Source organism: Zosterops lateralis (genome assembly GCF_965231275.1).
Source record: "Zosterops lateralis genome assembly, chromosome: 10".
Taxonomy (NCBI): Eukaryota; Metazoa; Chordata; class Aves; order Passeriformes; family Zosteropidae; genus Zosterops; species Zosterops lateralis.
In genome coordinates this window covers 17,985,993-18,013,503 of record NC_139770.1, presented here as the reverse complement: position 1 = coordinate 18,013,503, position 27,511 = coordinate 17,985,993, and the positions used below count along the sequence as shown (strand labels likewise).

The 27,511-nt window shown below is 43.8% G+C and overlaps 1 protein-coding gene across 5 annotated transcripts in view; it reads right to left on the bottom strand.

Moving 5' to 3' along the window:
- The window catches only part of EPHA4 (EPH receptor A4), a 178,025-nt gene that overhangs the window by 103,382 nt on the left and 47,132 nt on the right, over positions 1 to 27,511 (bottom strand). For 4 of the 5 annotated variants that reach the window (XM_083868397.1, XM_083868398.1, XM_083868399.1 and 1 more), the window contains 2 exons: positions 8,434 to 8,752; positions 1,001 to 1,068 (listed from right to left, as the gene is read on the bottom strand). Coding sequence is in view for 1 of the 5 variants with exons in the window: in XM_083868396.1 (XP_083724522.1) it covers positions 1,001 to 1,068; positions 1,942 to 2,032 (159 nt within the window). In the remaining 4 variants the exon portion in view is untranslated. Of the gene's footprint in view, positions 1 to 1,000; positions 1,069 to 1,941; positions 2,042 to 8,433; positions 8,753 to 27,511 lie in introns of those variants that run through there. The other variant, XM_083868396.1, reaches the window with a different exon arrangement.

Sequence of the window (27,511 nt, the reverse complement as noted above, 5' to 3'; positions counted from 1 at the left end):
AAACACTTTGACTTATAGTTACTTCTGCTTTAGGATTCCAAGCTGCTTTTACTCATTTAATATTAAAAGGATTTAGGATTTTTTTTTAAACATGTTTAGTGTGCATTGCTGGCATTTTTTTTGTTTAAATTGTTCACATGAAGAAAGAAAAAGCCTTTCTAATTGCTTATTAAAAGAACGTTCCATGAAGTACAGTCTCCTCCAGATCCCAGCAACTCCAGAGTCCAGCATTCGAAGGAGTTTCCCAGAGAGGCACTGGGCACCCTGCAGGTCGGGGCACAGATGAGGGAGCAGCAAGGAGCATCCAGTATTATAAAGCTAAACCAAAAAGTAAGGCTACCTTCTGTGCAGCTCTCTAAGCAAAGGGTCTCTAAGCCCAGCAGTGAACCTCTTAACGTCATCACATCACCACTGGGCAGTGCATTCGAGCAGCCTTCTGTGCAATAAGATAACTGTAAAAGTACATAAAAAGAAACTCCGAGGAATCACAGTCCAGCACTGGGTGCTGCAGTTTGTCTGCTCAGAAACCAGAACACACGATGTTTACACCTCGAAACAGGACAACTGTCCCATCACAACAAAAGGTCTGTCGTGTATATTGATCCCTACTCCTCCATCCAGAAATAGAACGCCAATTGCTCGGAACATCTCCCAGCCCAGACGGCCCACAGATAAAATAATAGCAGTCAAGAATGCCAATTCAGCCGGCAGATCACATTTCTTGTTGGTATTTCAGTTTTAAATAGGCATCTAAGCCCATGCCTCAACCAATCTCTTAATTCTGAAACCTCTTTTCTGCCCTTTTGGTTTCCACTTATTCCATGACAGAACTATCCAAAGGGAGTATAGAGTTTCCCCAACAAAGAGTAATTCACTTGGTAAGCCAGGGAAGAAATCTGACCTCCTCACCACAATCAACAATAATCGAGCCATTAGGACTCTCTGAAAGTTACTAATCACCCCCTTTACCCTTTTGATCAGATAGCGGTTTAAAACTTACCCCTCCTTCCAGGGGACTCGCTATCCACCCAAGCTCTCCCTGAACCGATCTGGAATCCAGCAAGGTAACTGCAGAAAGGTACAAATAAAAGAGATTAAATTCCAGCTGCCAAAAGGCAATATTAAAACAAATGCTTTACCTGAGCGTTTCCATATGCGCGGAGCACGCTCGCATCCACCTTCCACTTGAAATGAGATGTTATTTCCGACCGCGCCAGTATCAAGAACACTCCCGAACCGGCTCGGAGGGACCGCACGGTGTGTCCCGGGGCTCCGGAGCCGCGAGGGGAGCGGGGGATCCTGGCGGGTCCGGGCACACCTGCGGGACACCGGAGGCCCCCGGCTCCGGACACCGCTCCGCCCGGGACAGCGCACTGTATACTGCCCGTGGGATCCCGGCCGGCGCTTTCCGGGAGCCCGGGGCACGGCCGGGCACCGAGACATCAGCCGGGGGCTCCCGGGGCCACCGGCGCCCCACGCCCACACCGCCGGTTTCCCCCGCGGAGCCGCCGCCGGGCCGTCCCGCGGAACGGGCTGAGCCGGGCCCCGGGGAACGGCGCTCCCGGGAGAACCGGTTCCATGAGCCGCGCTCCGACCCGGGGCCGGCCCGGCGCCGCTGGCGGGAGCTGCACACACACCCCGGCACCCCGGCCCGGCGGGACAGCGGCGGCTCCGCGGGGGGACGAGCGGAGCAGGCGGCGGCAGCTCCGCTCCGCGACACCTGTGCCGGCCCCGGCAGCGCCGCCCGGGCAGCTCCGCGGCCGCCGGACGGGCAGCGAGCGGCCGGGCAGAGCGGGGCAAGAGCCGTCCCGGCAGCGAGCGGAGCGGCCAGGCGGGGCGGGGAGGGGACGGGACAGCACCGCCGGCCGCCCGGGGACACCGAACTTTGCCCCCGGCGCCCCGCCGGGAGAACGCGCGGCGCGACCGCCGGCAAAGCCTCACCTTCGTTGGCGGGATAGACCCGCGAGCCGGTGACGGCGCCGCAGACGCCGACGAGCAGCGGGAGGAGGGCGCAGATCGGGACCCGGGCCATGCCGCCGCGCTCCGGCCGCGCTATCCCAGCGGAATAACTGCCTACATGGGGCGCGCGCCGCGCGATAGACATTGCCAAGGGGGCGGGGCCCGCCCGTCCGTCAGGCGCCTCCGCCAATCGCCGCCCGCTCCGCGCCGCGCGCCTCACCCCGCCCCGCCCCGGGGCCGCTCCGCGCGGGGAGCCGGGCCGGGCGCTGAGGGGCGCTGAGGGGCGCCCCGCCGGGACCCTGTGCCAGCGCCGCCCCGAGCGGCCGCCACACAGCGGCCGGCCCGGCGGGAGATCCGCGGGGGTCTCCGACCTCAACAGTGTCCGAACTCCAAAAGATGGTGGAAAAAGCGAAAAAACAAAGTTAGGAGAGGCAGAGTGCCGGGTGAGCCGCGGAGCGGACACGGACCTGCCCCGCGCCGAGCCAGCGGCGGCCCCGCGTTCTGGGAACGTCCCGGGAGCTGCCGGCACCCCGCCCCGCCCGACCCGGCCCGGCGCCACCGTTGAGCAACAGCGCCACCTGGCGGGAGCAGCGGCGCCCACGGCGGCGGCTCCCGAGGCCGGACAGGGGCGGACAGGGCCGGGCAGGGATCGACAGGGACGGACAGAGATGTTCAGGGATGGGCAGAGATGTGCAAGGGTGGGCAGGGATGGGCAGAGACGGGCAGAGATGGGCAGAGATGTGCAGGGACGGGCAGAGGTGTGCAAGGACGGGCAGGGATGGGCAGTGCTGGCGGCCGCTCTCAGCAGCGCTTCCCCTGTGAGCGGCAGAAGGCGGGCGCCGATGCTCTCCCCGCCAAGGTGCCGATGGTTCGCGCACCGGGACAGCGGCCGGGCAGGGCGGGCCGGGGGAAAGCCCGTTCGGAGCGGTTCCCTCTGAACGCTAAGAGCCATCGGGACGTACAAACAGGTGCACATCCCCTCGTCCACAGCCGGGCCCGGGGACACCTGTGTCGGCTGCTGCCCTTGGGCTGTCCCCGGGAACCCGCGCTGGGCAGCCACAGCCCCGCTTGGCTTTGAACGCTCCAAACATCTTTAAAAATATTCCCTAAATACACCTTCGTATTTTTTAGTAGTTTTTAGAAGCCCGCTAAGCCTTGGGTGGGTCAGGCAGCGTCAGTGGGCTGAGCATCGTCCTTGAGCAGTCCGTGCTCACTCACAGCGCTGCCCCTGGACCTGTCTGTCTGTCTGTCCGGCCTGCCGGGACAGCGCTGCGGGACCGGGGAAAACCGCATAGCTCGCCCGTGGTGCCCCGCCGCTCCCGGTACCGCTGCCCAGCCCCGGGGAGCTCCGGAACCGGCGGGTCCCGCGGCGCCTCCCCCTCCCCGGGCGCCGAGTGCCCCGCTCCCCCCCGCGGCTCTGGGCGGCTCTGTGCCTCAGTTTCCCGCAGGTTCGGGGGCGGTGACAGCCCCTGGGGGCAGCTCCCCGGGGCCCGCAGCGCCTCTCGGCGCCCCCCGCGCTCCCCTGGCTCCGTGCGGGGCACAGCTCCTTCCCCCGGCCGCATCCCGAACCGGGAATTGCACCCTGACTCTTCCAGGATTTCCCTCCGTCTGGGATACAATGAATCCTTGCCAGAGTTAGCTGTAGCTCCCGCACAGAAGCCCTTTACAGGCTCGATTGGCTAAAAAAATACTTTGAAAGCGACTTAAAGTTTGACTAACAGTTCTGTGCATCAGGAGACACGCCTGCTCAGAATCTGCTGTTTTCTCTCAGAATCTGCTGTTTTCTCTTTAAATCACTCTAATATCTGTGAAACACAATACTTACAAACACACCCTTACTGACTCTTTTTGCTTAAAACGTAGAGTATCTTTCACCTGGTTTAATTTCAGGTCAAGATCTAGGAAGGATGCATTTTTTGGCTCTTAAAACTGCTGTTAAGAAGGTTTATTAACACAGTATTTACAATGAGGTTCCTATTCCTGAGGCTTAGATTGTTTTCCTTAACCTTGAACATTTCTTTTGGAGCTCCCACTGGCAGAACCTTAAAGATAACCTTGCAAAGATAGCTGGTGTGTTTTTCTCTTTCCGTAGAAAATAAATCTTTTAAGCGGCTGCTTGGATAATGGGCGTTAGAAAACAGTGTAGCACAGTCAGTGCAACTGTTAAAACTTGTACTTCCTGACTTTAATTATCTGCAAGAATTCTTGGCCTAATGAGAAGGAAGAAAAGGTTTAGTGCCTTTTTTATTATTTACACAGAAATATAGGCAGTCCTCAATTAAAACTATCTGAATGTTCTTTTCACATCTTTGATGCCTCTGACAGATCTACTACTAGTCAGGATAAACTTTATGGGAATGGTGAAGCATCAAAACGTCTTCTTTTTTTAATTAAAGTTATTTTTGTGGCAATGCCAGAAGAGTCAGTCGTCATTAAAAATATATAAAATGCTTTGAAACCTTAAAATTTTTTTCTGTAATTTAATGCAATTTTAATTTGTTTTAAAAAGTCACATAAAATAAACACAGACAATGTAAAAAAGGCCTGCAAATGTAATAAAATAAAATGTTTGCAATCCTACCAAATCTACTCTGTTTTGGCTCCAGTATGTGGGGTTTTTTTAAGAAGTCTTGCCAAAATAATCACAATTTCCTTACTTTGTGTCATTTCAACGAATCGTAAAAGCTCAGCTTGGTTTTAACAGATGCCATTGATACTTGGACTAAATCCTGTTCTTGGCTTCAGCCAGTAACTCCACCCTTCAACAAAGTATCTGACACCAAAATTTATTCCTTAAAATTTTGTTACAGCCGTTGGAGCTGTTGCATTTGTCTTAAACGCCTATTACCTGAGCAGCCTGCACTGCTGCCCGCCTGACAATTTATGTTATTGTAACTCACTATCAGGAGTGATTTGCCTTTGATGGGAGCTGATCGTGTTTGCACCATCATCAAGTTTACACCATTTAAACGGTCAATTTAATGCAGCTCAATAAAGCACAGCCAGCGTCTCTGGTGTTTGTCTCAGGTTTGTATTTGTTTCAGTTCCTCAGTGAAGCTGTATTCACTTGCAGCAGGCACTGTAATAATTATGACAGTGTGTTAAATGCTTGATCCTGTCTGCTTCAGAGAGGTCAGCCCCAGCCAAATTATTTAGAGATCAGGACTCGAGTGGTACAGACAAACAGGCACATGAACACACAAACACGGAGCCTCTGAGAAACTGAAAACCACCTTGAAATGTAAGGACTGAAATATTGTTGTATTTCCTATTCACTCACAATTTGTTCTTATATTTTAAAGCGCTGAGGGAAAATATTAGTGTATAAATAATTGGGCATTGACACAAGGGCATTGTCTTGGATGCGTCTCTGTAGTTAATATAGTTTCAAACAGAACACTGAATGGATATCAAATGTCTCACACACATGTATGCTTACACACACAGAGTTGCTTTATTTTATTTCCAATCACAAACACAATATTTATAAGTTACAATAAGCCCCTGAAAGGGCTGTGATTTTGGATGAACATTCGGTTCTATTTTTACTTTATCTTTTCATTCTCCATTTTTCTATGTCCACCTACTCATGCTCGTCCATCTCCCCAGAAGCTTTTTGCTGTCAGTCAAGTGACAACCTCAGTAGGAAGCTCTGTGTGTTCATGGGCCTCCTGAGGCCCAGCAGTACATTTAGATGGGGAAAAGGAAGGAAAAAAAAAAAAAAAAAAAAAAAAAAAAAAAAAAAAAAAAAAAAAAAAAAAAAAAGCGGGGGGAGGAAGCACAAGCTCTTCCTTTAGTATGCAATTCCACAGCCTGCAGGAAAAATTCACCCGTCTCCTCTGAAAAGCCTTTTCCTACAAAAATTCAGTCCCATTTACTCCACTCCCACACAACTTCCACACTACTTGGCTATTTGCAAAAGAGTGTAAAATAACCCCAGGAAGTGTAAGACACACACAAAGTCTCATTGTCAAAGGAAATAATGCCCCAAAGGTGCACCTTTATCAGGCTTGGCACCAGAGAGTCACTGCCGGCTCCTTCCCAGTGCTCAGATGTGCCCAGCCTTTCCCTCCCTGGATTTACTGATTCTTTTGGATCTGTGAGTATTCAACATTTGCCAGTGGATTACTTGACAAAATTTATTGCTAGCTATTTCAAAATAACAGCTTTTTATTTGATATGAGTAAGATTTCATTCCTCAGGTCGTGTTTGCTTCAGATGAAGTTGCAGGCTGTAATACAAAAAGCCATAGCGGGAGAATCTCCATGAAGGTAATATGCATTTCTATAAACATCAAGCTGGCAGAATGATTTTGTTTCAGCTGGGATTAGCAGGAGTTTTGCTGCTGACCTCAATAAGAAAAGGATCAGGTTTATAGCTCACTTGCAAATCCACTCTGCAAAAAATGTAAGCTTTAGGCACTGTAGATTATTTACACTTCCTTTTGTTAATCATGATCATCATCACAAGATTTTCCTATTCATTACTGCCTTGATGCTGATTACAGGACCTGTGACAGTGTCTTTATTCAGAGCAGGCACACGGTGTGACTTGACAATATACAGACAGACAGATGCATAGATTTTTTGCCTTTTCTAACCAGAAGTGCTAAGGGAAAACTGGAGAAGCGTGAGTGAAACGTAACAAGATTTTAATGACAATTGAAGTAGTATCGTTTATTACATTGGTCCTGGCAACACAACTCAAATCTCATAGTTAGTCTAAAATTTATAATACACCATTACCAGGTCCATGAAAGGAAATCCTATCAGCAGAGCTGTTTACAAATCCAGGAGTGTTTACAATACAGATTATGTTTCCTAAAATAAATAAACCTAAAAGGGCACTGGCAAAGGGTAAAATCAGTATGGATGAAGCAGGGAAATAAATGCACTGAAATGTCAGAACAGGTATTACTGCTCTCCACTGAATAAGCAGATCAAATGTAAGCAGTGCAAGCTCCCACCTTTGCAGCAGAGGTGTCGGCTTAGCTCAGCACAGTCTCACCCTCGGCAAGGCCGGGGGCAAGCAGAGACCCGCAGGTTTTTCCTGTGAAAGTGTGACCAATAAACCGGAGCAAATAACTGTGTAAGGCTGCGGGTTGTTTGCAGTGCACAGATGCTCGGCAACCTGGAGGGGAATGTGCTTGCCCACGTTTCACTGAAAGGTTATTTAAAGCCTGTGGAGGTTAACAGACACCTTAATTATTACAAACTGCTTTCGAATATCTCGGTGTTTGTACTGCCTGTCCTCAGCAGCTGCGCTTCTTACCCAGTCGGGATCACTGGGGAGCGGCGTCAGCCTCCAGAAATGGGGAGTTGTTGGGATGAGGATGTGAGGATGCCGGGCTGGCTCGGGAGCGGTGACAGTGGTGGCAGAGCTGCGGCAGGGCCGGGGCCACCAGCCGGAGGGGGCAGGGGCAGGGACAGGGACAGGGGCAGGGACAGCTCCCCCGAAGGGCTCCTCGCAGCCCGTGCCGTCAGTAATGGAACAAACGGCACCAAAGAGCCTCTGCACAAAGCGTGGGGAACCTGCCTGCAGCAGCTCCAGAGGAGCCTCAGCTGGGTTGGGAAGGTAAAGCCAAAACTACAAACTGCATCCAGACTTCCTTAAGAGCACCCACCCCTTTTTCTGCGCTGGGAAAAAGAATCAGTCAGGCAGACTTGGATTTTCTCTGTCAAGAATAGGGTCGTCGTTTAAGATTCTGATCCAGATTCTGGTCTGTTCTAAAGTAAAGTTGAATTTTACCAGCAGCTTAGTTTTAATATGTAGGCAGAATTGGGCCCTTCATGTGAAAACAGAATAAATTTAAAATTAATATAAATTAAAACAAAGTGTTTCCCAGATTTTTTTCATACTAGAATTTTAGGTTTCCTGCCATAATTTACTGCAGGTATTATTTAAAAAAAAATAAAGCATTACTTTAATTGCACCAGTAAAAGTTCAGTATAAACAAAGATATTTTTTGTGCAAAAAATCTTTGAATTGTCTTTTTTTGTAAAAACTGTCAAAAGAACAGAGCGTCAGAGCTCTAATTCATTTTTATTCTGTGCATTCAGAGACAGCGATCTTTGCAGAGATTATTTATGCAATGATGGTACCAATCAAACTGCACCAGAGACAGGTTCCCTACAGAGCACTGGAGCTTTCTGGCACTTCTAATACAGTGTAAATCCTAATTAACTGAGATTAAACCATCCTATCTGAGATGGTTCACACATTATTACGAACAAAATATTTGAAACCATACAGAAGAAAATAGTGTAAAATAAGAAAAAATACCAACCCTTCCTTCATTTTTAATGTGTGCTATTTTTAATAGTAGGGGAGACTCTTTGTCCTTCTTTACAATTAAATAAAAAGTCGTTGCTTTTTGTTCTAAAAAGTTGAAAGTAGTTGTACATTTTTTTCTATGCATGCAGGCATGACTCATACATTCACAGGACAAGAGAAAGGTTAATTTTGTGAATTTACCTCTGGCAGAAAGGCTCTTCTCCAAGTTCTGCACCGACCTCCTGAAATAGCCAGTGCAGCAACATTTTCAAAGCTGGATGTGTGATTGCCCGTGTTAAAACAGTGATGCTGAATAAACATAAAGTCAGAGAGATCTGCAGGCTTCTAGTGCCTGTTGTGCCATTTTTGCCAAGAGTATGGAGAGGTGCAGTTCCTTGTGGTAACATCTGTAAGGAAGTGTGGAACTTGTGTTCTAGAGCTTGCCCAGCCTTTAAGTAATGGTGAGCTTATCAAGGATCTGAAGCATTGCCTGTGTTTTTCTGTCTTGATTTCAGATTACCTGTAGATACAAAAGAATGGTTGTTTGTTAGCTAAGAAACTACTTGTCCTGTTTTAGGGAACCACTAACTGGAAGAAGTGAGCATATGTACATGTGTGTGCTCTAGTTCAGTATTTACACTGATTTTATAGCCGAATACTGCAAATTCTGGATTAACTTCATGTAAGCAAAATAGTAGGCACAGAGATGAAAAACTGCAAGGACAATGGAAAAAACCCCAAAAGCTCACTTTTATATTGGAAAGTGGCAGCCATTATTTTCCTCAGTGCTGTCACTGATATTGGAAGAGTTCAGAGAATAAGGTGGTTTGTTGTGCTGGGCAATGCTGCCAGAGTATTTCCTTGTTCTCTTTTTATTTATACCCATCTGCTGGGTCGTCATGCGCTGAGATATTCTTGTACAGCTTTTAGCACAACCAGACCTCAAATCCACTCTCAAGGAGCTGAACATCACTGTTGCATTAGAACAAAAGATGTTCACAGGTCTTATACCTGCATTATACATTTCACAGGCATGAACTTAATTTTAAGAATTTTTAAATTTCTGACATGTAAATTAGTTCTTCCTATTTCCTACACCAAAGGCACCATGAACAATTTTTCTCCAGCTGCGAACACTCTTTGTGTGTTCCATTTCCCTCTGAGTTTTCCTTCAGCAGTAACCATCTCATTCCTTTAATGGAAGTCAAACCCTGGGCATATTTTCTTGTACACAGATCAGTAACAACAATAAAGAGAAGGGACACATCTCCCTGAATTCTCCCTTAAAGGCCAGATTTCCATTAGAAATTACTCATTGGTGTTTTACTGAGACAGTCGATTGTGAGACTTTCCTAACATGTATGCAGCTGATATTTGCAATGATATTTTTTTCCCAAAGAAGTCCTCTTGCAGTATTCTGAGGTAAAGAGCAAAAATATTAAGTTTGGGGAGAAATGTGCAGCCACTACAGCTTTTACAGGCACAAAAATGCCACCCCTTCAGCTACCTCCCGTGCCCACTCACCATTACTAATCCTTATTCACACAACCACACTGGCCACAGTTTCCAATGCAGACCAAAATTAGTAGTGGAAAACTTGCTTGCCTTCTTTGAACAATGGGTTCAATTCTAAGACAGAGTGTGACTAACTATTTGCCTTGACCCATTGTGATCCCTTGTCCCCCATTTCCAGGGCTTGCACGGGACCAGGAAAACAGCAAACAGTCATTTGCAGTGGGTTGGAAACAAAAGGAAAAGATTCTTCATCATTATTTTTTGTCCTCTCCCTTCTGCACAAAAGGAACACCCATAGCAAAATTTATGGGTTTTCTTCCCATGATCTTCCCTTGATTACTATCTGAAACTTACATCAAAACATATCTTTGGGAGAAATCAAGTAAAAGAAAATATAGATTTGTTTGAGTTTCATACACATCCACACCCCATTCCAAAATATCAAAAAATGCCAGCAAGATAATCAAACAAAGAGCTGTAAAAGTAAAACAGATTCCCAGTGGTGACATCTGTTAGTATAAGGATTATTCAAACATCTCTAGAGTTTTCCAAAGAAATGCCAGGATGGCTTCCTACCAAAAGGCAACTCATTCTAACAGCCTCCTTAGCTAATCTACATACAAACCATGTATTTTGTTGGCACTAGAAAACCCACGTTTGTCTTGACATGGAGATAAAAAGCAACTCAAAGGGAATCTGAAACTGTATATACTGGGGAATCAGCTTAAACTGACCTTGGGATTAGAGAATTATCTTTTTGTGAAGCTGGGCACAATTGTCAATGCATGGTTTGGTAAGGAATACATTTCTTCTGAAAACATCTTTATCATCTAGTGCAAGATAGTTTCAATTTAAAAGGACACCACCATGATAAGGTGGTCTCTAAAAAAATATTTTCAGTCTATTTTTGACAATTTTTTTAACCAATGAACACAAACAGGCATGCAAATGTGCAAAACCTGAATATGTATGCTGCCAAGCATGTGGATGGAAGGAAAAACCAGAAAGACCCACTAGAAACTGTGCTGTAAACAGAACCAGAGGCCATAAAGCTACTCCAGAGTTGTCCCAGACACAGCATTCTCCATTCTCCTCAGACTTCTCAGGTGGCAGATACAGACCACATATACACACACAGAGCCTCTTGGAGAGAGCCCTGAGCAAGCTGGGGCACCACTCCCTTTGCACCAGTGTCAGAAGTCCCAGAGCAGTGGAATTGCCCCAGGAATGACGTGAAGTGTGACGCCAGCAGCTCCATACCCTACATGGAAATACCTGATGGCTTTGTCACCCTGGGAAGTTCCTAGAGCTCATAAACTAAAGAATTAATTTTACCTGAGGATTGCAACAATATTTATAGCATTGAGAATGAATCCGTCAGAACTTGAAGTTTCCAAGCTTGAGTGTAGAAACTTAATTTGGGAGACATTTACCAATACACCAATGAAATCAAATATAAGAAGACAGCATTTAGCCTGATTCCAATGCATTGTGCTTGTGAGTGCTAATGATTTTTTTTCTCCTTTAATTAAAATTCCCTTTAAAGTGTTCTCTAAATAAAACATTGCTTAAAATGCATCTGCTTCAGAGTCTATCACTCACACTAAGCTTTCAGAAAAAAATTGTTGCAACTTAAAAGGCACTATAGGATATTTAGACTGGAGTTATCTCACATGTTCTCTGGCTGCTCTGTTATTTGAGCTCTAAATGTTAAACACGTGAAAGCAACATAAAAGGATCTTCCCTTTAAAGCACATTTTCCAAATTCTCTCTATCTGTTATTTAGAACCCCATAAAGATCTGTGTGTGTCTACCCATCTGCAACCACATTTATTTTTGCATGTTTTTGAGTGCATATCTCTCAGTGTCATAAGGTCTTCATAAATAAATCAACCTACTTAGATCTGTATGCTTTGAATAACAAGTCAGCCACCAGCAGATGGATACATTTTTAATTAGGTAAGCAGTCAATGCCTGTTGGTTAGAAAACTCTCTTGTTTCTCTTAAAAAGACGGAAACTAACCAAATTAAATCCAAAATTGCAGTGGGACAGCATAGTGGTTTTAATCTGCATGTAGCTGCAAATCAGCTTAGGTCCCAGTCTGTGAGACAGCTTGAACAAATGCAATATTTTATATCAAGCAAACCTCAAAGTGAAATATTTAAGGATCTTGCAAGAATACGTTGTAAACAGTATGTATTTTTCAATACCACATGCGGTTACTTATGCAATCTTCTCACTTGAGCAAGACTCTCTGATCTTAATTCATTTACTGTGTTGCCTTTGCAATCTCTCAAGCAAAATATTTTTAAGCAGCAACTTTTAATTTACATAATCAGACATACTTTCCCAAATAACATGTAAGAAACTCAGCATTAACAACATCTTGTACTGTTTAAATAATCCATGAAAAGAAACTTCATCAGTTCCAGTTAAGTTCTTCCCACAAAAAAAGTTTTCAGTTTTGGACTGGGAACAAAATTTCGCTTGACATATACACTTCTTACTTGTGCCAAACTTTCCACACTCCTCTGAACTTCTGCAGCTCCTGAAAGTCCAGGTAAATACACGCTGCAGAGAACACCAGGGCAGGGGTGAGGGCTGGCCCATGGCAGAGAGTCCCAAAGGAGACTTCCAGTACCAAGGACCTGGAGGGCACCTTGCTGCCTGCAGGCAATGGGTCAGCCCAGAGCCACCTCTCCCACTGTACCCACCTCACCCACCCCTGATGTGTTCTCCCCATTGGCTCCCATTAACCAAAACAAGGCCTTTTGTGTCCATTTAGTTCTTTCTCCCATAAGAGCTTGGAAGTTTTCCTGTAGTTTCCCAAGCATCTTCTGTCACTTTCTGAACTGGTGAAACAAATGAAAGGAAACAGTTCTCAGCCCAGGAAGGCAGCAGAGCTGGCAACCAGCTGTGGCTTCAGGGCTGTGAGGAGACACCACGGCACCTCTGCCTGCCCAGACAGCACTGGCACTCCCACTGCTCCTTTGCAGACAGAACAATGACCAAGAGACAACGTTATCCCACACAAAATTATGCCTCAATATGACCAGGTAGTGCAGATGACTGTCCTTGGAACAAACGGGCTGCTCTGGCAGTAGGAGAGCCGGGGTTCCCCATGGGCAAACAATTGTCTCCTGCTTGGCTAAAACCACCCTGCACCACATTGCCCTGCACACTGACCCCAGTGTGCAGCTGCTCCATACCCAACACCCAAAATCATCAAAAGGATTTCAGGGGCCAACATGGGGGTCTTATGTTGGTACCGAGGCAACAAAATAAAGTCTTCTTGACCCTTATTCAGTTTTATGCTTACAAAAAGGAATAAAATTCACAGAGTAGAGAAAATCTCCAGACATAAAATCTGATACTTAAACAAAACAGCTTAAAAATAAATGGGCCAGGTTTAATCTTTGATGTCACTTCCTTGGATTTCATGATACAACACCTGAAGTGAATTTTTTCCATTTTACTGCAGCACGCTCTTTTTCCTGCATAAGCTTATGGTAAAATAATAACCAAGTTTCCCATATGTTAAATAGTAAAATTTAGTTCTATCATTTCTTTCTATACCTTTACAGTTCTCTTCAGTTGACTAAATGGAAAATATTGTATCTCTGGAGCAGGCTGGAAAAGAAATAAAGGTCTGACTCTCATCCCAGTTTTATGGGGATTGCGCTGATGTAATTGTACTGATTTCTAGGAAATTGCTTCAGATTTGTGCCATTAGTTAGATCAGAATCTAGATGTCAGTGCACCTTGAAAATACCCAGCTCTGCAAAAATATTCTGGATTACTCTGGGTTTTACATCCTGAAGTCTAATTGCACTGTGAAAAATAACATTTATTAAAGATCAGATATGAAATGTAAAGATGGAAATTATTTGAAACTTTAGGATGTAATATTTGCCCACTGATCTACATGGGCCATTATGCTAAAAAATGTAGTAGTACAGGAAATAAAATTTCTCTTATATGTGACATGACTTTATATTCTTAGTTGAAATGAAAATACTGCAAGATGGAGAATATTAGTAAGGCACGCTGAGGCCAACTTGTATTGTTTAGAAAATCTTTTTAGCTGATAGTTCCTGTCCTGTGCTACAATTTTCCTTGTGCCTAGTCTGAGATATGTGTCGTAGCTCACAATTGAGAGGGGAGGAAAATGCTGTAATTTAACAGTTGCTGCTGGTGAGAGCTCACCACATTTATTTGAAAAAGCAGAAAATTACAGCAGGTTATGCAGAGCCCTACTGCTCCCACGTACAGCACCAGTGCTGAACAACTCAAGCACAGGTCTTGGAGCTCTGTAGGCTGGAAGGCAGGTGAAGGAAAGGGGCAGTGTGCCCACTGGTGAGCTGGGGGGCTGAGGGCTGACAAAAATGGGATGAAAACACCCTTGCTGTATTTCAGCTCTAAATGAGCAAATTAAAGATCAATTTGAGTCCTATGCATTCAAGTAATTTTGTTCTGGGATCTGGAGCCTTGTGCTCAGACTGCCCTGTAGACCATCCAAACAGCATCACCCTGACTCAGAGGAATAGACCTCATTAGACAACCACCACAGTCTTTGTTTTACCACTTTGTTCAGTCTCTTGGAAGGAGCTAGGCAGCCAAAATTTCATGAGATTTTTTATGGGCAGCAGTAGAAAGATGGAGCCTTTCTATTGAAATCAAGGAATTTATGATTTACATTGATCTGATGATCAATATCAGAATAAATTAAAGGAGGATTATGCTTGTTCCATTTAACAGGATTCCAGGCCAGTGTTTTGAACCATAAGAAGAGTTGGTGTAAATTTCAATATTTTTTGTGCTTGTCCTTCAATCCTGTTCTAGACTCCTCTCCCAGAGCCTCTTAAGTAAAAGTGTATAAAAGCCTAAAGAATACAATGCCATTGCTCAATTTTGTCTGCCTTTCATTAACATTTATATGAGTTTATGCCATGCCTTTTGCTGTTTTCCAGCTGATAAATGTTTTTTTAATATTGCGCACAGATCATTTTGCTTATAATCAAGGGAGAGAAATTAAGTTTGACATCTGAGAGCTTTAGGCAAAAATGTCAAGCGTGGACCAGATGACCACATGAGAGCCACAGCCTCTCTTTGTGCCCCAGATTGGCTGGTATTGTTTTGATGCTGCTGCAGTGGAGCAACAGAACTAACGTAATTATGAGATCAAGCAACATCTGGCGGGTTTGGCACCCGGCTCACAATCGATTGTTGGCTCGGGTCAGGGGATGAATCGCCCCAAGCTCACGTTAGGGCGCGCAATCATAAAGCTGCATTAGCCTGCACGGGGCAGCCCGGCATTCTTGGCCTTCATCACCCCACAAAATTGATGGCCCCGCAAAGGAGCAGTGGCACAACACACAAAAGTGATGATGCCAGAGAGACTGATGCGCTGCGGGCGGTGTTTGACATCTCCTGGCTGTGGGCTCTTGTGTGTTGTGATTTATGTCACCCTAATGATTGATTACTCTCAGATCATTCCCATTCTACCATATCTCTGAGAATTTCCCTCTTCTTCAAACATCTTTTTGTTCCACCAGCCCTAGGCTGCAGATGGCATCAACCCACGCATCTCCATTGTTTGAAGCCTGCAAGAACTCCACCATTCTTTGGGGGAATGCTCATAGTTGAGTAGCTAATGTCCAATTAAGTCCTGAAACTGTGGCTGTGGGCACTTTAACCTTTTTATTTCCTTGCTCTCTTAGGAATTTCATTGCCCATGACAGCTGCAACTCAACAATACCTAAAAAAGTCATCAAGAAAGAAAATCAGAAGGAGACACATTTTTAAGGTTATGGAAAAGTGCTTCAAGTGATGGCTACAGCTGCATCTGTCACACCTCCGTAAAGGTTCTTCTGATCATGTTTCACAAAGTGAATTATCATCTCTGGCATGCAACATTACAGCAGACTCTGTGTGAAGACAACAGGCTAAAGCTCCTGCATGCCGGGAAGCCAAAAATGCCTCTGGGATGCTTATGCAAATCGTTAGTTTTCTCTGATAGCTCAACCATCCTGTGTGACACATAAAATATCAATGACTCAATATTCATATGAGAGAAAAACACAAGAATTCAGTGTATCAAGAAAACATTGAAATTTTAAAAATCTTTTTAATTTTGGCAAACCTAATAGGGCACAGTGTCGGGGGAATTAGTACAGTGGATAATAAATATCTTAACTTTTTCAAATCACAGCAAGCAACTACAACAGACTTTATTAGTTTGTATTTTCCCCTTTGTTAGAAAACAACACCACCAAAAAAATAAAAATATTTGCAACTACTTCAGTCACCGACTGAAGATATCCAAAAGAACTTCAAGTTTCCACAGAAGGCTTTTCCTTACACTGTGTACATGCAGTTCTGCTGCCCAGTGCTCTCTGGAGCTCTGCGTACTCTCTTTCACTTCTGGCACATAGAAAGAGATATACCACAACTCCCAAGAAATCCTTCCACAGCTTCATGTTCCTCAAATACCACCAAACACCATTAGTCAGATACAACACCAAGAATTAGAAGAAGGAGCTTTGCTTTTTGTCCCTCAAAGCACAGACTAATTTGGGGTTTAGGCAGGATGTAACAAAGTCTATAACACACTTCATTTATCAACAAATCTGTGGAGGGATCAGCTCCTGTATACGCCTGGTCAGGATTCAAGTCACAGGGCACTCTGAATCCCAACAGTTTCAGAAGGAATTGGGCTCCTGGCTGACAAGCACCACTGTGACTGTATGTGCAATGCAGAATTTCCTACCTTCTGTCAAAAACCAGTGAAAACTTTCAGGTGGACTAGGGAGGTCTGGTGATACCAGACGAAACACTCAAAGGACTCACACTGTGCCAAAAGTGGGGAGAAAAAATACAAAAGAAGAAGGTAAAAGCAATAGGGTAGCTTGTGCTGGCCAAAGTTATAACCGATTGCACTTTTTCTTAAAAACAAAATGTTCTTAACTATAGTATTTAATAGTTCCATGGACAGAGCTAATTTCTCATCCGGTGCTGCTCATCTCTTGCTTTGTTTAATTTTTGTACAGGTAACAAGGGATGCAACAAGGGATATCTGTCAATGGCTCCAAGCCTGGATGTGTCCTCAGAGTGAAGATCAGAAGCACTGATCTGTGTTTTCCTTTCTTTTTTCTTTTTTTTTTTTTTTTTTTTTTTTTTTTTTTTAATAAGTATCTGAAGAGTTCCTGTGAAAGCATTTAATGTAACTGGGTCACAAAGAATGAAAGCTGTCCTTGGGCAGCCTTTGAACAGGCACAAATATGTTTTCCTCTTTATTTCTTTTTTAGCAAAGTAGAAAACATAAGCCCCTTTCCATAAGCTTTATTTCATTTTTAACAGGCTCTGCAACTCCTGAGAACCCATAAACAGTGCTGAATGTAATTCAAATAGTCTTCAATACACACACTCCAGGTCTGATTCCCATTTAAACCAAGGTTTGCATTATCTTAACACTCACTGTAAAACTGTTTTCATTGCTGGAACTGCAAGGAAGTGTTCAATTTTAGGGACAGGGCAGATCAAAATATTTTGACACTCCCAGCTCAAACAGGAGGTCCCGTGCTGCAGAGACAGCACTGCCACCCATGAAACAAGGGCCTGACCTGTATGGATCCTGTACTGGTACCCAGCTCTCATTGGTTTAATTTACTCACGTGCTCTGGATGTGTAGAACTTTTTAGATGCAAGAAAGGACAGTGAACATGTTTTTGACAGAGGCCAGATGAGCCCATGTGCCCTGACAATGGTGAATGATCCCCATCCTGGTTCCCTTTGCAGGAGTGGGACAAGCCCACAGTGTCCCATAACATGCTTTTACTGCTTTGGAGCACAGTGATCTTAATCTTACAATTTAAAAATATTCAATATAACCTGGATGTAATGAGTAAAAAAAAATTAAAAAGGGATATATATTTGGAGAGCTGAGAGCGTATCTATGGCTTTCTTTTGCCATACTGCCTTTAAGCTGCCTCGTGATCCCCTGGTGGCTGCCCACAGTTGTCATGAGCTACAGCAGCTCCCAGGTAAGAATAAATTATTTGAGCTGACTGAATACTTGCATAGCAGGGTGAGGGAACAGGGAGGAGAGCTTCTCTTCAGTCAATATTGGCCCAGAAAATAGGTTAGACAGCTCAGTCCACAAAATAAAAAATAAAAATAGAAAACCCAAATAACTATTTGGTCATTGGGCAAGATGGTGTTTGTTCAAAATCCAGTTTACTTCATTACTAAGCAGTAAATTGTGTTTTGAGAGATAACTCTGCAGGAATGTGTACAGTTAAGCATCAGAATTTCAAAGGCTGTGTAACAGGTAGAGACTCACATGCTCCCATCTCTCTACTGCACAAACTGTGTGCTTTTCTCTGTACTGTTTTAGTGAAAATCAGGAGGATGGCTTTTATGCAGCCAAGCACTTAAGTATTGAGTATAAAAAGACCTCTCTTGATTTCCTCAAGATTATTCATGTGCCTGCCTTTGGCATTTAAGCACTAAGTTGAACCAAAATCCATAGTATTATCTACAGAAAATAACTAAATATACAAGAATAAAACACTTACAATGTTTGTGAGCACCACTGCTATGGGGAGCCTGTTTTGTAGAATGGATAACATTTATAGAATAAAACAGGACAGAGGTTTCTAATGCTCTATCACCTGAATCCAAATGAAGAGACTGAGGTGTTAGAAATAGAGAGCCACAGACTGGCAGGGACCTGCAGAGGTCATTCATTTCAACCACCCCCTTTCTCCAGCAGTCACCTACCACAGGCTTCCCACAACCATGAACATATTTGTTATTTTGAAAGCATGTGAATGCTAGAAACACCTCCAAGCTAAAAAAAAGAAAAAAAGAAAAAAAAGAAAAAAAGAAAAAAAATCATATTTTGAGTAAGTTTAAGGATTCCTGAGAGAACTGAAGTCAAAGCAAAGGCTTGCAGGAGAACAGCAACAATCATGAACATCACAAAATAAACTCTCCTCAGTCTCAAACTGACAATAACTGATGATCTTAAGATAACACATCATACATCATTTTGGACTACAGACTGCAAAGAGCTCTTTTTGCGAAGTAACATCCCCTGCAAAAGGACAGAATGTTGTCTCAACTCAATCTCTACACCTCTAGTCTGTATCCCTTATTTCATAAAGAATTGGGGATACAACTGAAGGCAGAGTTGGGTCTATTCTTCCAAAGAAAATAGGAGAAGCTGTACATTTTTTACTAAGAAAACTAATATTTTTGCCTGCTGAAAACAATGCCGTATTGCATTTATTGTTATGCCATAAAAGTTCCACAGTACCTGCAAGATCTACTTATAGAAGAATCAGCCCACCTTTTTGTCATGGGAAGAGGAAATGTGCCCTGTGCAGAAATGACCCTTTGAAGGCATTAGCACACCACAACTGCTGACTGAAATTTTGCAATGGAGACAGGAAGTTCATTGCCATGGAAAACAGGATCTCCATCACAGTTGGACAGTCACAGACCCACATGAGATCTGACACAGACAATGGTTGTACTTCCACTGTTTGACTCATAGTCACAGACAGCAGAACCTATGGACAGCAGTGGGCTCTTCCCAAAAACAAAGCAGTCAAAACAATGGAGTGGAAATACTCATTTCTAGAGATTGCACATGCTTTCCAGGTTCCCTACAGGAGGTATTTCTGTGCAAAGATGGACCAGGCTACTGTTGAAATCAACTACATGCTAAACACAGTTTCAGTAATGTTTCTGTGAAAATAAGCCTTGACAGTAGACTCAGCATACAGGATTTCCTTTTTGACCTTTTTTGACCTCTCTCCTCAGAGAAAATAAGCCTGATACATAGACCTGTGTCTGAATTTCTGTTTCATGCCAACAGAAAGAGAGAGGTAGTAAACCAAAATTCACTCCTGAAACTTTCAGAGTTTCCATACTCTCGTCAGGTCTGAGATATTCATGGCAAAGGCACATCTTATCTGGAAACATAGGAAGGAGTGATCAGTGTCCAGATCTGTGTTATCAGAAAAAGAAGAAAGATTTCTTTTTTCTTTTCTATTTTTAGTGGCATTTATTTTTTAACTCCCCTAAAAATCAAACAATATTCTTGTATCTATGACCAGCATATAGCTCATAAAGAAGAATCAGCAGTTTGCAATTTCAGCTCAGTCACTGTAGCTTTTCTTACACTCTCCTCTAGACTTCTCTTATTTATTTATTGCATTTCTAAGGTTCTGTTAGAGCCTGTGGACACATGTACATAACAGCCATAAAAATCAAAAATACAATCACAATCCCTGACCAAACTGGGTAAGTGAAAAGAAATTATTTATGCTCTGCACAATTCCTCTATGTGTTAAGCTTAACAGAAGCAATTGTTTTTCTTCCAACTGCACTCATAACACAATCACTACATTTGCCCTTGAAAATGTCTGCCTAAGAACAATGCACCTTCCATGGTTAAAGAGCTGGGTTTTTTTTTTTTTTTGCCCCATATCAGAATTGTTTAACCTAAAAGGTTCAGATATTTCTTTTGAGCTACTTGGATAGCTGCAGCCCTGCACAGGGTCAGGCAGCAGTGAGCAACCCTGCTGTAATGGTGGGTTTTCTGCTATTCCCCCTCCAGTGCAGAATAAATGTCCTTTCGTCACTCTGTGGAGCACTCGATTTCCCAGAGAATGGTTTATTTCTGCAGAATTCTCCAGGCACACAAACCATTCTGTTCTGGTGAGCTCTGCACGTCTTATTCATGGTAATTACATTCACATCTTTGATCTCAGATGAGATCTCTTGTGCATATTTTGTTCTATTTATGTCTTTGATCTTGTTACTTGTTTTTCCCCCTTTTTTTCCAGTTGCCTGTCTTTCCATTTGAAAGATATTCATCCTACATCACTTTAAAGACAAAAGGTGAAACACAGATACATTCACTGTGTATGTATCCTAAGTAACCTTGCAGAATATACAGGAGTACCCAGCAATTTTGTGAGCAGAGCACATCAGGGTTTTGTCTCCCAGTTTAAACAAGCAGTATCACATCATGCTGCTGACACCAAGAGTGTATATCTAGGCAGCTGAAAACGAGATGTGGTACACAGAAGAGTATATTAAAAAGAAAAGAAAAAGCTCAGTTATTGTGATGACCACAGTGACAGCAGATTACCCTGGCAGAGAAGAGCCACACGGGACCCATGAGTCTGCAGGACCAAATCTGCTCTCCATGGCAACAGGCAAGTGACAGGGGACAGCGTGGCAGGAGCCCCATGTGGAGCAGGGACACGCTGTCCCACAGCCCCCACTGCCCTGGCCAGGCTCTGCAGCTTGTCAATGCTGGAAGCTTTGGTCTCCAAAACACTTTAGCAGCACACTTGCCTTACAACAGGCATTTACAAATAAATCGAAGGAAGCAATAAATACTTGTATCTTTTCAGGTGCTTGTGCTGTTAATACTAAAATAGTGAAAGCAGAGCTGTCCTGCCAGCATCCTGCACAGTGTTGGCTCTGGTGCTGAGCAAGGAGCTCCTCAGTGGCACAGAATCAGGTAACAGTTATAGCACTTAAAATCAACAGCACCTGAACTTATGGTTGAAAGTAAAAATGCAATACTGTTTCACTAAATCTGGTTCTTCATTAGTTATCAAAGCAGAACAGAGGACTAACATTTCCAGGGTTCAGAATAACCATAGTAAGATGACCTGAATTTACTGCAGCATTTCATGGGGATTAAGCTGAAAGAGTAGCTGGATGTCCAATTATGAAAGAAAACGCATGGATAGGTCAGAGCTACTTAAAACAACTGTCTCAAACCCCAAATTCAGCCAAAACTTAAAACCACTTCTTTACTGTGAAACAGTTGCATTTATCATTCCTCTCCACTGTGCTGGCTTGGCTGAAACAGCAGAGACCTGACAGCAGATCTGTGTTGTGACACAGCCAGGGAAGAATCCTCTGCTTTCCTTTATGGCCTCATGTACAACATTTCATATCAGTAGTAAATACAGAGTCATCACAGAGGGCTACCAGGCTGATTAAGGGTGAATGGCAGATTTTATCTGAGAATTTATATAGATTAATCAACACTTTCATGCTAGAATTTCTCAAGCTATGAGATGCATGTAGATTAGGGGCAGAAGAGCTCATTGGACAAGTTGTTTCTAAATGCCTAACTTTATCTGCCAGATCTCAGTGGAATTCTCAAGCAGCCAGTATGTTCGTACTCTGTTGTAGCACTGAGGAGCTCGTAAATCCTTGTTTGTCTTCCTAAGAAACACATGGAATTTATGCTAAAGCTACCATGTTATGGTAACATAGAGCTACCAGTGCCAGAGTCACTGCCTGCAATGTGTGTGTAAGTAATTTCTCTGAGATCTCAATTACCTCTCCACTCATCCTGTTGTGAAAGTGGAGTTATTATCTCAGCAGGGAATATTAGTGTCACATTGCTTACTTTGCACAGGTTCCTCTCCACATGACTAATCCTTCACCCATGGATATAAAGGTGCAGGGATTGGTTGCTAAAAGCTGTGTGAAAATAGCAGACAGAAGCTGCAATTCCCAGGTCATCACTAATCCAACGGATTAGGTATCACAGAAAGTATGAGCAAAATATGTTCTTCAGTTTTTAAAATTATGTGTAAACAAGAGCTCATTAAACAATTTAGATGCTGAACAAACTTTTCATTAGGATAGAGCTAAGAGGACACAATGTTATTAGGATGTTACTATTTTTAAAAAGAGAACACATGACCTTCAAATTATTTAGTCTCTATTTTCCCTAATTCCAGCCAGACAGAGCAAGGGTTTCTTTGGAATCTCCTCAGAAGCTATTCTCGTATTTTCTCCTACCTTCCAAAAATATAGCAGAAATCTCTCATCCGTATTGTAGATGAGCAATTCACTAAGCTACTCTCATTTTAAAGCAGAACCAGTGAATACTTTGCAACCAAAACCTCTCTGCTGGCAGGATCCCTCCCCCTGCAATTGAAGTGCCTTCTCAACCCAAGCCACAAATTGTGCAGCAATTATGTCACTTGCTGTCTTTGATGATGTGCAGACATCTCAGCCTTGTGCAACCCAGCACAATACTCCATGGGAAAGTCCTTTCTGTGTAAATTTAAGGTAAATGGAAAGAAACCTTCATGTGTGTAATCCCATTTTAAAAATAATTCTATGGCATGGGAGCCTGGAAATCCTTGTTTGAGCCGAAATTAAAAAGCAAACAGAACCTAGATATTTTAAATCCTCCCATATTTGTTCTTGCATGGTCCCAGTAATATGAGTTACACTACTGCTTGTCAGAAACTTTCATTTTCTCATCCAGTGCTTGGTTGGACTGGTTTCCCTAAATCCAAACATCTTGTGCCATTTTAATCACTGAATTGTTAAAAATAAATAAGACAAATCAAGGGTTCTCCACCAAGATCCCTGCCCCAAAGCAGGATGCCATTCTCAGCAGGTATCAAAGCAGGATGCCATTCCCAGCAGGTATCAAAGCAGGATGCCATTCCCAGCAGGTATGTGCTAAGCTTTCCTCAGGAAGCTCTGCATCACCCCAGTGAAGTGCTGTCCTTACACCTCTGCCTTTGCCCTCAGTTCTGACACCTGCTCATCCTGTGTGGCTCCTGTTCTCCGCCCAGCCTCTGTCCTGCATCTCCTCTCCTAAGCACCTGGCCAAAACATACCCCAGCTCCACTGATGCCTTGAGAAGGCTGACCTGAAAAAAGACTGGACAGAACTAGAGAATAAAGTAGATATTTATTGAAAGGCCTCTAGGATCCACCTTGGGCAGGACAGGAGTTTGACCAGGGCTACACCCAAGATGGACTAAGAATGGTCACAAAATAGATGACGGGTTGTGAGGTCTCACATTTTTATAAGTTTTGGTCCATATTGGGGTTTAATTGTCCAATTACAGCTTCAGGTTGTGAGGTCTCATCCTTCTTGTTCCTCCCTTCAGTCCACCATTGTTTATGCTGTTGGGCCTGAAAGTTGTCCTTGGTCTTCAGCAGGAAAAGAATTTGGTTTTTCTACCTACTCTGTGAAGAGAGCTTACTGGCACTTAATATGAAGCTCAGAACTACACACTTAAGCAGCACAGAATCTGAAAAACACAAAAGCTAAAACTTTAGGCATCACCACACAAGCTTCCCTCCACTGTCTGCAGCCCCTTCTGCTTTTCTGGGCTTTGGTGGTAACCAGAGGCACCACAAGCCATGGCCCAGTTTGGGGCTGGGGCTGCACAGAGCGTCCCTGACCCCCAAATCTGAGCAGGGCAGAGCCTGGGGTGCTGACCCTAAAATCTTCTTTAATCTGCCCTGGCTGGAGGGAGGGCTTGGGCAAGGCAATCAGTCAGGCTGCAGCTAGAACCCTTCCTTGCAATGAGCAGAGCAGCACACACTGCAGAGTGTGGGGCTGAGGGAGCAGCTCCCCTGCAGCCGTGGCAGCCAGGCAGGCCAGGGACATCCAGGAATGTCCAAGACAGGGACAGGGAATGGCTGCAGGGTGGCTGGGGAAGGACAGAGATCTGGCATACCTGACCAGAGTCATGTTGTTCCTCTTCACATGGCTGACCTTCACCCATGGATATATCCATGTGGAGATTAACCCATGCAAAGTAAGCAATGTGACACCAATATTCCCTGCTGGATAGTAACTGTGGGGCAGGGGTCTCAGTGGAGAACTCTTGATTTTTCTTATTTATTTTTAACAACTCGGTGATTAAAATGGCACAAGATGTTAGGATTTAGGGAAACCAGTCCAACCAACATGTGCAGCCAGGCCCTGCCTTTGGAATGCCTCGCATGGGGACAGAGAGTGTGGGTGCCTTGGGAGGGACAGAGATCAGAGTGTGGCAGCAGAGATGAGAGTGACCACAGGGTGGAAAACTGCCAGGAAGCCTCTTGATTTCACAGCATTTCTACTGTCTAGGAAATTGCATAAAACACACTTTAATTTTTATTTTTGTTGTTACTTTTTTTTGGATATGTGGAGAATAATGCATTATTCCAGTTGAAAGTATTTGAACTTTTAACTATTTTTTGTCTGTGTTCAAGGAATATGTGAATACTCATATTAAAATATATATTCTCGCTTAATATAGATGAACCAATATTTTATATTCATATATATATTCTATATTTGCCTATAAAACAAAAGCTAAGACACAGTTATAACCAGCAAGTGTTTCAACATATTTCCAAACTTTTGCCATAATAGAATATTACCAAGAAATTGAGCTCTCATTCAGATGGGAGTTAAAATTCAAGTCAAACAGCTATATTTTTTTCCTTCCCAGGAAGAATTGTGGTCATTTTAGACAAGATCAAAAAGTTCAGTCCCTCCAATACCAAATTTTGTGATTTTTTTGTTCTCTCTTGCAGTGATATTCAGTCAAAACATTTTGGCTGCAAGGAAAGGGGTTAACAACTGTTAACACCTTTCAACTGCAAAGATTTCCATCATGATAATTTCTTGACTATGTGAATTTTGTGTCTTAGAAAGTATCCTAATTTCAGATTGAATACAATGGTTCAGCACTATAATTACACACCCTCCTCCCCTTTTCCTTCTCTTATGGAAATAAAATTCATAATTCTTCCTGTCATTTTTACATATTATACTCATGTCACCAGGAGTTTTAAAGTTTCTTTTTTTAAGGTAGTTACTGGTGGTATAATAAAAAGAGAGAAAATTAATTTCCTGCAGTTTGAATCAAAGTGCCCCAGTGTCTCAAGATGCGATGTTATAGTAAAAGTGTAAAGTTAATGGAATATTAAAATCTGTCAGTTGAGCTTCACAGGGAAAAATAGTTCATCATCTGAAGATTGAGAGTGTGATAGTAAAAGGGGCTATGTATTTCACCAATTAACTGCTCAAAATTAAAATGAGAGAGGACCTGTCCTTTCTGTTTACAGAAACAAGAACTGTATTTGCAACAATTAAAAGCTCCTTCTCATTTGCAGGTAAATAATAATTACCAATTCTTTTTAAACATCATACGACAATAAGAACGCTCCAAACACAAACAGTTTTTCCGCGCCTTTGCTGGAGTGATTAAAATGTTGAAGGCATCCCAGCAGGTCCCTGAGCTCCTTGACAGCTGTCATTGCTATTGAACACAACTATAACAGCCAGAGAGAGCTTTATTGGTAAACTGTTCTGCTTTGCCACAAAGGCAATCTCACTGGCATCTGCTGCCATATTTTGGAGCTTTTTTCCTTCCCTCTCAGACAGAGCCGGTGATTCGGTGCCATGTGTAATTTCTCCCTCTTTATCAATACCATTTGGTGAGGCTTGTGCCACCAGAGCTCAGGAGGTTTTGTTTCCAGGAAAGTGAGCAAGAAAAATACATTTTTGCTGAGTATAATGGCCTCTTTCTGCGCTAGTCATGTGCAACAATGGAGCCGAGGGCTTTTCAATAGGGAGTGGTGTGACTTCAGTGTTTAAATATAAATGCACAGAGTTTTTATGAGAAGTGCTGTACCCTTCCAATTTACATCTTTTTTTTTATGGTAGGCAGAGGAGAAAGCTTCACCACAATGAGCTGCAGGCTCAATAAAGACAGGTCAGACAGCCCCACGTCTGGCTGAACGTGGCATGCAGCCGCAGCCCCAGCACTGCCAGAGCCCCCTGCCAAAGGCAGCCCCTCTTCCTCTGCTCCCCGAGCCATCCTGTCCCCCACATCCCTGCACCCCAAAGCTTTCATCCCCACAAAGCCCCTCGGGCAGTGGAAAGCACATTTGCTCTACTTTCTGTATTTCACAGACAGCAAACGAGGCACAGTGAGATAAGGTGACCTGCTCAAGGTCCCCCAGGCCGGGAGCTGAACCTCAGCTCCCCAAATCCCTTGTTTAAATGGGGGGTTGTTCCTGGCCTCTCTGATGGCCTCTCCCAGTGTGTCACCTGCACACCCTGGGCAGACCAAGCCTCACAAGTCCCCCAGTGGTAGGTAATGCTGTCCTACACCCTGTACCCAGCTCAGCCACCCTCTGTAGATCCTCACGTCCCCCAAGCCCCTCAGCAGCACATCCCAGTATGCAGCAGCACCTCTCTAGGCTCTTCCAGCACCTACCCCAGCTACATTTAACGCCCCTTCCTTCCTTCCTTCCTTCCTTCCTTCCTTCCTTCCTTCCTTCCTTCCTTCCTTCCTTCCTTCCTTCCTTCCTTCCTTCCTTCCTTCCTTCCACCTCTACACTGGTGTAGCTGTAGGAATGTACTTGTAGAAGGTGACTTCAGGTATCAGGAGGGGCACAGTGCCCCAGGGAGCAGAAGGAGGGAGGCTGGAACAAGAGCTGGGATTAAGCTGCACAGAATATTTCAGCCAAGAAAGAAGGGATCCAAAAACTTTTGGATGTTTGTGCTGTGTGCTCCTGGAATGATAACCAGATTGGTAGGGTACACGTTTCATCTGCTAAATGCTGGAATACTTTTTGGCTTCCCTTCTTAGTGGAATATGAGAAATCAGGAAAGAATAATGTCAATCACAAAGACAAGTACTGCAATATGTAAAATATGTATATATCTCTGGGTGCGGAAAGCAGTTAAAATCAATCTGTACTTATACAGTTCTAATAACCCCAAAAGAAATCTTAAGAACAGCATGATTCGAAAAGACATAAAAGGAATTTTTATTCTTTCAGTCCAGATAGTGCAATTCTTTAAATCTCGTTGCATAAAGCAGTAAGCAATTCTCTTTTCTGAAGGAATCACTGCCTGAACAACACTTTTAAGTTAGAGAATTATGACATCTTTCCTATGTTCTGC